The following is a 12,078-nucleotide window of genomic DNA, read 5'->3' on the forward strand; positions in this document are numbered from 1 at the left end:
AAGCGATCGAAACCTATCAAAACAAAAGCCCGAAATGTCTTGAATGTCTCCAAAGAAAAAAAAATGTACAATTTTGCATCACCCCTTCAGGGGAGAGAGAGAGAGTGTTTAGTCTTCCTTTCTACGTCGGATTTAGTGGCGATTTCGGTGCCGACAGGGTTTCAACCGACGTTGAAAAAGACGGTGGTGGCGATGAGGATGAAGGTACCGGTGCCGGAGATGCTGGCGGTGGTGGGGGCCGTGAACCGTGCCGTGACGGTGGTCCACGCTCCGGTGCCGGCTGCTCTCATCCGATCGGGCCAAACTTGTTGGTGATTTTGTGCGACGCACTCACGATCGCCATCTCGTGTCGGGAGTCGAGATCACAATCGTACAGACCGCTGAGCGAGTCTAGGCTGAGCAGGCGACTGCTCGCACGGGATGAGATGGACGTATCGTCTACATCCGGCGCGTTGTACAGTGAGTTCACATCCGACAGTGCACCTTCCGCGTCCGTTAAACCGGCCTCGTTTAGCAGGGATATGTTTTCCAGCCCCGGCTCGTCGGTAATGTAGCCGGTACTCTCCGCTCCACCTAAAAGTGTTAACATACATTGCGTTAGATTTAGTGCAAAAGAAGGTTTCAAAAAACAAAATAAATCCCCTGTACCTGTCGCTTCCTCCCGGCATTCATCATCACTCCACTCGGATTGACTTTCGACCGGATTCGAATCGAGCGATTGATGGTTGTGATGCGTGGAGCTGTTGTTGTCACGTCCACCACTACCCTCACGCTCTACCGGTGCGCCATACTTCAGCTCGTCGGTAATGTAGTTGCGATTCGCGGAACCAGTACCTTCCGAGTTGCTCATGCAGCGTTCCCGCCGCTCATGTGCCCGCGGCTGTCGATTCGCCCGCAATCGACGTTCCTCGTCATCATCATCATCCTCCTCCTCGTCATCGTCCTCATCATCATCCTCGTCATCCTCCTCTTGGCCCTCCTCATCGACATCGTCCTCATCCTCGTCTTCCTCCTCATCATCGTGCTGCCGACCGTCCGCTCGATCCAGCTCACGCTCACGCCGCCGGTAGTGGTGGTCACTCACACTGCGCATATCCTCATCCGCCTCGATGTTGGAGGAAGTTTCGTTTGTCGACTTTGTTGCGTGATACTTCCGATGCCGATGGTGTTGCTGCTGCATTTGGTTAAGCTGTTGCTGCTGGTACGGAAGCGACTGTTGCATTCGACCCTTAAGATCGCTCTTGCGATAATCATGGATAATCTCACACGATTCCGTATCGGAAGTTTGTCTGAAAAGGTAACAAAAGAAACCGGAATAAATCGAGTGTAAGATAAGGCACATTCAAACATCTTCCTTCTTTTCGGGATCATCTGAAAAGCCAATATAGGAGCAATCTAATTCAGATTCATGAACCTGAATAAAGTCTTGAATAATCTCTTCTCAATGAATCTCTGAGGATTCCTAAATGTTTGAGAAATTATAAATCATTTGCAAATCGCCTCGTAATTTCAATGACTTCTTGCATGCCCCTTCTAAGCACAACACTACTAAAAACAAAACCTGTCCGAATAAAGCAGACAAAAGGACTTTTTATATCATTAAATGCAAAAGACCCTACTCAACTTTAAATAATATAAATTTGCGCACTTATCTCTAAATGATAACTTACAGATGACTCGATTCTGAGGGATTTTTATTGCGCGTTGCCTCCTTGATCGCTTCCAGTGTGCCGGGATGCTTGGCGATGAGAATATTGTTTACATTCCTCACTCGCTCAAGAGAACCGTCGTGGTTCGGTTGCTGCTGCTGCTGTTGCTCGAACCCATTACCGTTAGCACCCTTTACACCGGTGGGTTGGTTCTCCTCGCGGCCCGTTTCACCCCCACTCGAGGTATTCTGTCCATCGCCACCACCACTAACAACGGACACCTGTGCGAGCATGGGCCGCGACTGGGATTCGTTCATGCGCCGCTGCAGCTCACGTTCGAAGGGTGATTTCGGATAGGCGGGACCTTTCTCGTGATACTCGAAACTGCTGCACGATTCACCCTTGTTGTGGGGGGATGATGATTTCGTTTCCGCCGTCGTACTGGTCACCTCGAAATCGTGCATGTTGCCAAAGTCGATGGGGCTCATTTTCGGTGGTGAGGTCGGGTCGACCTGAATGTCACAGGGGTACAGGTATTGGAGTGGGTTGCCAACGTTCGCACCGGGATTGAAGACGGAAGGGACCGGCAACGGTGAGTGTGGCTCACCGTCAAAGTCTTCACCCTCCGTCGTCTTCGAGTAGCTCTCGTCGGACGAACTCACCGATGGTGAGTGTGGCCGTGAACTGAGATCATCCGTTGATGATAGCTCACGGCATTCGTCGAACTCCGTCGGTAACTTCGGTAGTGGTTTAATGTACTGCTTCAATACAGCTGCTGATTGTTGCCGCTGCTGTTGTTGCTGCTGCTGGTGATGATGGTTGTGATGATGATGATTGTGGTGACCACCACCGTATTGCTGCTGTTGCTGCATCGGTTGATGATTATAAGATTGCTGCTTGCTGTGATGATGATGCGGCTGCTGCTGTTGCTGGCTCTGCTGATGACGCACCATACCGTAAGCGTATCCTTGAGCACCAGAAATCGCATGCGGAAACACGGATGAGGTTGTGGCGTATCGTGGCGGTTCGTACATGGGTAACTGTTGCGGATGCTGCTGTTGCTGTTGAATCTGCTGGATAGGTTTGATAACCGCATTGCCAATGATACCGCTCGCACCGGAAGCCGAACCGAGCAGCGGTTCATTCTCGGACGCGGTCGCATATACACCACGATTGTTCGGATTGTGACTAGCTACCTGACCGTGATGTTCTTGCTGCTGTTGCTGCTGACCACCATGATGGTGATGGTGATGGTGATGATTCCTTATCTTGTGCCCGTTGTTCAGATGATCCCGTCCCAAAAGTTGCTGATGGTGGTTAAAGTTGTTCTCATCCAGGTCGGTTACGTTCGGATTCTCAATTATGTTAAAGTTCTCGCGTATGTTGTAGCTTGCCGTGGGCAGCTGTACACCATGCCCACCGGTCACTGCCTGATCCTGCTGCTGCTTGTGCTGTGGCTGTCCGTGATGGTGATAGTCGTAGTTACGCTTGCCATAGTTTTCCATACCATGAAAACCGCTACTCATGATGTGATTGTTGTTGATGTTGTTGTGCTGCTTGTAAACACCCTTTGCTTGATGCTGATGTTGCTGTGGTTGGGCGGGGTTTGAATACGCTTGTGGGTAGTGGAACGATTGCATTGCATTCTTCGACACATGCCCCTGATTATGCAGGTGTTTCATCTGAAGCTGTTGATTTTGAGCCATTTGTTGTTGTTGCTGCTGCTGCTGTTGCTGTTGCTGCTGCTGTTGTTGCTGTTGTTGATGAAGCAGGTTGGGGCTTTCTAGGAAGTTGTAACTTTCCTTCTTGCTGCTGTAGCTTCCATCGTGTTGCCAACGTCCGTTCTTTCCTGATGCTGTTTCCAACTCCAAACGTTGCTTCATCTGATAGTTTGGTCCCTGCTGTTGCTGCTGTTGTTGCTGCACTAGCCCGGGCATATTCCCATTCGGACCCATCATATACTGTTGATGCAGTGCGACTGCTCCAGCTCGATCACGCCCTAGCGACGCATTACCGGTACCACCAATGCTTCCACCAGTGTCTCCCGTACCATTGCCCGTGGCACCGACCATTGCTAGCACGGCCGTCGACCCGACCGCATCAACCGATTGCTGTACGATACTAGCGGCACCACTCGCCATACCATTCGTACCGAGCCCGGCAGCAAACAGATGCTGCTCGTTCTGTTCGCACAGGAAGTACGTCACCATATCGCCCTTACCCTTCACCTTAATCTGTCCACGGCAGCGAAACTCAAAGTGTGAGCCCTGCAAACTATCGACGACCTCTTGCGTGACCTGCGTGTAACCTGGAATGCCGGTCGAATCCATACGAGACGCCACATTCACCGTATTACCCCAGATATCATACTGCGGCTTCCGCGCACCGATAACACCCGCCACAACCGGGCCCACATTAACGCCAACCCGCAGCATAAAGTTGTTGTACGAATTCTCGTTAATGTTCTTGAGCGTGACCCGCATTGCTTTGACGAAATCGATCAGCGCTGTCATGAGGCGTCGCATCGAGCCCGGCTCTGTTGGTAGCATCTTATGCTCCGGGATGAGCCCAACAGCCGCCATATACGTGCTGCCGACCGTTTTAATCTTATCGATTGCATGGAACCGTTCCTCGCACAGCAGCTCATCGAAGTCGGCAATGATTTCGTTCAGCAGTCGCAAACACTCCACGCCCTGGTTGGAGCCGTCCAGCTCGGTGTAGAACTCGTGGAAATTCGGCACGCTGCAGAAGATCACACCCACCTTGCTGTAGCTTTGGTGATACAAATCCTGTCGCATGGTTGCCTGGTGGAATGAGAAGAGCACCGTTCTTACAAGGGTTTACACAACGCAACCATCCCCGTACCGTATGTTCCCCCGTTATCTACAAACCCACTGAGAACAAAACCGTACTAGCCCCCAACACACTAGGGAAACTTTACCGATCTTACCATGTTGCTTCGGGCGAACTGATTGTCGAGGAAGTGTGCGGCTACGTGCGACGGTAGCAGATTGTACAGTATCCGTCGGTTCGATTGCTGCAGTACAGACATTTCCTTCTTTTCCTGCGACGCCTGAAGCTGCCAGAGGAAATCTAACCGTGCCGTCCACTCGACCTGCCGCCCATGTGCCAGGATGGCGATCATGAAGATCAGAATGCGTGCCACCGAGATCGTGTGCAGCGGAATCGCCGATTCAACGCGCTGATCGTAACAGTCGAAGATGTTCGCATGTGATAGCTCGATGAACAAACAGTAAACCAGCCCCATCAGCGTTACCAGGACCGTCTTGATCAGTATCGGCAATCTGCGGGGAAGTGGAAATGGAAAAACCGTTCAACAATTTGTTTGCAGACGTACAACGTGCTCGAACAGACTTACCGCAGAAAGATCGAGACGGAAAGGAACGAATAAGCAGCCGATAAGGCGATATACTGTGGAAGGGCACACTTCCGATGGCTGTAATTATTGAGCGGTTGATGCTGGCCGGTCCAAAGGTTCGGCTCGTTCCGGTGCAACTCTCCCGCGCTCATGAGAATATCGCTCGATCCCGCCGGTCCAAGCGATTCCACACTGGGGATGCTTTTAGTGGTGAAGTTTGTCGTGCACGGATGATCTGACAGGCAGGTGAACTAGAGAAGAGAATAACGATTAGCGTGCTGCGTCGAGTTTGTGTGCCACTCCATTCTATACATACCACGTTCACCTGACCGACGGAGTAGAGCAGCACGATGGTGAAAATGGTGATGGCCAGTCGCAGTGAGAAGCTTTGCGATAAGTCCCAAAAGATCCACTTCAGTCGCACCGCGAGCAGCAGCATCAGGATGGCGCTGATCCACACGAACGCCGTTAGGAACAATAGTAGCAGAATAAGCGTGCGCGGTAGTGCCGATATCTGTACGTGGTGGAAAAAACACATTGTATGAGAAGATTTCCACCGGATAAACATACCCACGACACGCCTTACCTGCAATCCGGCACTGAGTATTAGCAGCAGCAGACTGCAACCCATCGCTGTTGTGAAGCCAAGATCAAAGTCCTGATGGTACTGACGTTCCTTTTCCTTCTCCCGGAACTGCAGCGAAATGCGCTTCACGTGTACCGACTTTTCCCGGTCGACGCTGCGTGCCTCGATCGCCTGCGACAGGAACTTGTTGACGCGGTTCGTCGGCTGATGGTAAACGCTCGAATGGCGCTTTTTGAACGGGCGCTTAAATTTGTCCGTCACCTTGTTCTGTGCAAAACGTGGAAGTAAAATCGCATCAAATTAGTAACGTTGGCCACATTGGAGGAAGGGGAAATAATAAAAAAAAAAAAAACAAAAAAACGAAAAAACAGGACTTCTTCCAAAGGCTGTACTCGCTTCGGCCACAAAAGAAAAAACAAACAAAAAAACCAAATCGACATCGTCCTGGATAGAGGGTGCAGGATACGTGAGTTTGTTCGATGGCACGGCATCGGTTTTTGCGGTCGGAATTAGTTTACATGATAGCTGCGTCATTGATACGTCACTATACTCTAGAGCGGTTTCCAAAAGGTGTACAGACACTAATTCAACCCCAACCACAACTACAACACCTTGTCAGTACCACACACAACATACACGAAAAAAAAACACACACACTTGCTGCCTCTGCTGCATGCGTACGATGCGTTCCGTTCTCACGTGCAGCTAGTAACTAGATTTGCTAGTCTAAAGGTAACACATTAACAACATGTAACATTGCGTCTAACTAACCGGTTAAAACAGGCCACACGATCATGATTGCAAGTAGCATGCAGCATGTATAAGACGAAATGGACGTACGGGGGAGATACAGCACCTCAAGAGAGTGAAGATCAATTGCAATCCGCTCATATTAATTTATAAACGATTGGATGGCGCTTTCTTGAGGTACCGTATTTGCAGGTTAATCGTTGAACGTGTTATCACATACGGGTATCGAATCAGAACCTTTTTCACCTATCTTCACATCCAATCCCAATCCATTTGTTAGACACGGTCGCTGCGATTTGTGTGCACACTAACGAAACCTTCCTCTGGGTGAAGACGAAAAATGCGAATCAGACTCGAAAAAAAGGGGTACGGTAATGAAGTTAAATGTTGGGTGGAAACGATCATTGCCGGGTGGACCACACAACATGTAGATGAGCTTGAAGTACAACCAGCGTAGGACACGGTAGGGTTGAAGGATGAGATATAAAGTGTGCAAACACATAGAAAAGAAACAATGGTTCGCGATGGATGTGCGTAAAAGGAAAAATAACAACCTAGTAACAATGGTTTGCTAGACATGGGAGCGAAACGAAGAAAGATCTATTAATCAACTCAATAGCAAGACGTCAGTCGTCCGAGGCGTTTGGCAAAAGGCGTTTAGTTGTAACAAAAAAAAAAAGAGTAAATACGCTACTGCTCTTAAGCGAAGCTATAACGCTTCCGTTCTGTTTAAGATTACGCTCAAAATTCAAATAACAATATTCGAAATAATGTAAGAAAATTAACACTATGCTGCACTATGCTGGACTGAACACTAAAACTAAAACGTAACAAAGGATAAGGATAGCAAGAAGAAAAGTGAGCGAAAACGGTATTAAGAGGGTAAGAGCAACGGATTTGAAAAGAAAAAAGAAAGTGTCAAAGAGAGAGAGAGAGAATAAGAAAGCAGAAACATAAACAACTTAATAGTAAGCGGTAGTCCTCACGTTTGTTGCACTCAACTCCGACTCGTAGAGCGAAACCCTGGAATCGACGGTGCCGGTATTACCTCCGACGCCGGCACCACTACCAACGCCAGCGAAACCCGCCCTGGCGACGGCAGGATACGGGCTAGCGTGCAGGATGCGCTGCAAGTGGAGAACCTGCGGGTATTCGGTGGACGCTTACGATTACGAACGAACAAACAACCCGATTGGGACCACGTGCCGGGTGTCCACTGAATGAAGCGTAAACGGGCAGATGGCAGAGCGCATTGGTGGGCGCAAAATGTGAGTGTGTTGGCATACGGATGGGTGGATGGTACCTGTGGTAGCGTGCATTATTTAGGGCAGGTGTGCTCTGTACGTTTAGACCTCACCGATACACCGAAAAAATGCGTGTTAAGCCCACTGTTTCATGCGCTAACTTGCAATATCTTTTTCAGCGAGGGAGAAAAAGAAAACTTACGCTCACTTTTTGCAAAATCGAATTGTATACTTTTCCGCGAACCAATTGTTTTTGTACGGGGATGTTGGGTGGACTAATTTAAATATCAGAATTAACGATAACTTTAGAACATTTTCCATACGTCAAGTAAAACAAGAATCTAGCGATAAGTTTTTCTCTGTTCTAATGACAACCTATATGCTATGCGATAGAGATGGTCGTAAGCAGGGAACCTGAAGGAAGGGTGGGAGGACAGAGAAAGAGAGAGAAGGAAGCGAGGATGTTCGTTACAGGCGCGCCTTCATATGAACGTTATGCGTGGTGTTTTGTGTACTATATGCATTACTGTATGACGCTTTGCTACATTTTACAATGAAAGTTTGCCGGAACTTACCGGATCCTAAAATTAAAGAGAAGAGAAAGAAAAAAAGCATAATAAACATAATACAATATTTACACTTAAGGGATGGGGTTTCACGCAATAAGGTTAACAAAGGGATTTTATTTTTAATATGCCCACGAGAGAGAGAGAAAGAGAATGGTGATTTTTTTCTTGAAGAGAAAATGGAAATTGGAGAATAACAACCACAAATAACACACACAGAGACACACACACAGGGGTATACAACATCAAACAGGAGGACAAGAAATGGATTATGATGTTGGCTCGCAACTATAACGCCAACTATACACCTAAAGATTTACACATCACTATGGACACACACTCGAACACACATGCAAACAAAAATGGTATCTGTAGGCTGAAGGATATTATCTTTCGAAGAATTGAATGCTTTGGAATTAACAATTTTGGCACATCTTGGCAGCATTCGGGGTATTCGTAACTGATCGACATCAGTGATGAGGATGCGATAAAGTAAACACATTCACCATCATCCAAGGGTTGACACGACACACGATGGAATTTTTGCGAATGGTTCCGTACAACATGAATCCCGAAACGGAACTGTTGTGCGCTAAAAACAAACCAACAACTGCAAGAATGTGATCGTAGCTGTTGAAAATTACCTTGCGCGCATTCTTGTCCAGAAAGAGACCACCGCCGGTACCGCTTGAACCACCCGCTCCACTACATCCTGGACCACCACTGCTACTACCAGCACCGCCGCTGGTGCTTGGATACGGTGAACCGGCGCCTCCCGTAGCCATGTGGGAAAACGGTACCGGCACCGAGTACTTGATCGTGTGCAGCAGCTGTACCACCACGTTGGAAACGTTACGGAAGGAAAGTTTGCGCCGGTTGGCGGCCCCAAGTGCGGAACGAACACCAAGCGTGTTGAGCATCAGTGGCTGTGAAAAGGGAAAACCGTTGCGATTAATATTTGGGATACCCTCAGCGTACATTGCATTAACAGTACCTTCCGTCGATGGGCAGGTGGAACGATAAAGTACGTATCGATCTCATTGTCCCGCAGGTACGAATCACGGGTGTCACCATGGCCGGCTTCCACCTCGTACTCTCCACCGAGCGCATCCAGTGTGGCGCGTGTCACATGCACCCGGCCAGGTTCGCCACCACTCTCCATATGGTTCGCGAGCGTTACATCGTTGGACCATACGTCGAACTGCCACTTCCTCAGCCCAAGCACCCCGCAAAGCACCCGGCCCGAATGGATGCCGACGCGCATGTTCAGTATCACGTCCGTCTGCTCCACCACCGATGCGATCGCATCGATCATATCCAGCCCCATCTCGACAGCGCACCGTGCATGGTCGGCCCGCGGATCCGGTATGCCCGACACACAGTAATAGCAATCGCCAAGGATCTTTATGCGCAGGCAATGGTTATCATGCGCGAGCTGATCAAAGCGCCCAAACAGCTCGTTGAGCAGACGCACCAGCTCCTGCGCGCTGCACTGTGACGCCAGCACGGTAAAGCCGACAATGTCCGCAAACAGGATGCTAACGTTCTCGTGCTTCTGGATGTAGATTTTGTGAAACTGTCCCTCGACCGGTGACAGGATGTCGTTCTTCATCTCCATCGCGACATGCTGCGGCAGTACGGAGAGCAGCAACCGTTCCAGCTTCTCATTCTCATCCTCCATCTCGAGCCGGGCCGCGATACAGTTGCGCGTGTCTAGGAACGCACGGCGTTGGGCGCGTTCCATCATTACGTTCACCACGAAACCGGCCACATTTACTCCCATGAAGATTACCATATTGGCCGCCAACTACAAAGACAAGCAGAAAGAGTAATAGAACACAAGTGGAATTATATCGTGTGAATTGCATAACTTCAGGCGTTTATGCTTCAGTGTTGTGCCTAATGCATCTTTTTAGAAGAATCACTCATATGAATCTTTAGTTTTTTTAGGTAGATCATCGGTACGAACCTGCTGGTAAGCGAGATACTGGAAGTTGCCCGTATAGATGTTATACCCGGTAAGACCGATGTGTATCGAAGGCAGTATGAGACCGAACAGTGCGGCCTCCCATATTTGCAGTGGCATCATTGCGTACGAAAGGAAGATCACAAACACAATCTGCCAGACGCCTTCCGCCATTACCTCGCGTGTATCCACCGGGAACACGATGCCGACCGTCGGCATCGAGATGAAGCAGAAGGCGGCGGTAAAGAACAGGATGCCATAGCACAGGTACGGCAGGTGTGAATCGCGAATCAGCCGAAACTGCAACAGTCCCAGCACCACCGTAAACAGTAAACACATGAAGGTGTTGAATACATTCTGTAACGAGAGGGGGGGGGGAAAGATCAGTTTTGATTTAAGGTTTTTTCGCTTTCTTTAATTGTTCAACGTTCGACGTTTCGAGTGTGTTGTGTGCGGTTTGTTTCGAGAATACACACCGCCATAATGTTGTTTGTACGGATACAACAAAACGGCTACCTCTTATTTACACACTTCCATGCACGTCCATGTGTGAAGGTCCGAATGGATGTGTGATGGATGTAAAGCGAGCAGGTGATTGTCGAGCTGACATCACATCACGTCATCGGGCGAGGATCTTCGGTACTTACGTGCAGTGTCGGTGCTTGATTGTAGCCTAAACTAAGTCCACCCATAACGCCGCATAGGATGACCACCAGCGCCACCACACCGGTGACGGAGAAGCGCTGCAGCTTGAGCGTATATCGCTGGTACAGACTTTCCAGTTCGTTGTTTTCGAAGCGCAGCTTGTTCCACGGCCGGCCGCGGGCCGCATGCACCGCATGATCCATCCTGGAAGGATTAATTTCCTGCTGCGTCCAATATCGGTGCCGGGTGTTGTACACTTGCCGTACGTACTATATTAATAGCTGTGTTGCGTTTAATGACGACTTGCTTTCAGGAGTCGTCCACAAGGTTGGAGATTGAGCGTATAACTTCTTATCTAATGCTAGGATAATCGAAACCCGCCTGTGAAGTAGAGTAGGAGCAAAAAAACACAGAAAAAAAACTGTATGAGTGACAACTCGTCTATCTCCTTTATATCCCTCTCGAAACCGTAACGTCAACATAGCACCTAGTCAAAAGTACACCAATTTTGCAAACACCATCCAACAAGACAACAGTGCGAAGACACCGAACACCAACCGGCACGAAGGAAAATATATCATCACCACCTGCTGCGTCTACTGCTGATGCGACATGAAGCTTCATTTCCTCAACATCCGGCGCTGGAAGACTGTTCAAGGATTAACCACACGCACAACCACGCGGCCACCGAGGTTCGTGAAACACTGCAAACATTGGCCTCAATTTCAATTTCTTCTCAAGTGTCGGTACGAGCGTCTCAAGTGGTGTGTTGTGTTGCTAAAACCCAGCGGAGGGCCATCGGAAATTCGAAAGAACGCACAGTGTTTACATTGGAAAGCGCTCGTCCACAACCAGCTGGAGGTGCGCGACTAGCGTCTCCGCAACAGTGAAATGATTTGCTTCCGGCCGCGTAAAGGATCAATTAAACAACCCGTTATCAGCCGGTTCCTGTGAGCGTAGCGTACAAGATCAAGACCGTGCGCATGACGTTTGTGAAAACGTCCAAACATCAAAAGCACAGATCACGGTCCGGAGGGAAGATATTGCAGCAGAGGCGATCACCACCACCACGATCACAACCGAGGGCTTCATATTTACAACCGGTTCTAGCGCTAGCCACCCCGTTTCCTCGTTCCGCAGGGGCGAGTTTCCATTTGCATATGTACACTTCCCTTAGAGATAGGTGCTGTTTGGCACCTATACTATCTGCGAGCAACACACAATCATCACAATCAATGTAAATGTATGATTTAAACTAACGCAGCTCACCGTTCCCGGAGCTTCTCCAATAAA

The 12,078-nt window shown here is 49.0% G+C and overlaps 1 protein-coding gene across 1 annotated transcript; it reads right to left on the minus strand.

Annotated features, from left to right (window-relative positions):
* Positions 1–286: 286 nt before the first annotated feature.
* LOC128712219 (Ca(2+)/calmodulin-responsive adenylate cyclase) lies at positions 287–11,037 on the minus strand. The gene is made up of 13 exons (XM_053807117.1): positions 10,788–11,037; positions 10,144–10,497; positions 9,169–9,981; positions 8,819–9,100; positions 8,184–8,189; positions 7,351–7,506; positions 5,615–5,881; positions 5,345–5,542; positions 5,029–5,279; positions 4,600–4,954; positions 1,671–4,453; positions 649–1,289; positions 287–573 (listed from the first exon to the last, which is right to left on the minus strand). The coding sequence occupies exons 1-13, from the start codon at positions 10,986–10,988 to the stop codon at positions 287–289; spliced, it is 6,594 nt and encodes a 2,197-aa protein (XP_053663092.1). The 5' UTR covers positions 10,989–11,037.
* Positions 11,038–12,078: the final 1,041 nt, after the last annotated feature.

This window comes from Anopheles marshallii, chromosome X (genome assembly GCF_943734725.1).
Source record: "Anopheles marshallii chromosome X, idAnoMarsDA_429_01, whole genome shotgun sequence".
Classification (NCBI taxonomy): domain Eukaryota; kingdom Metazoa; phylum Arthropoda; class Insecta; order Diptera; family Culicidae; genus Anopheles; species Anopheles marshallii.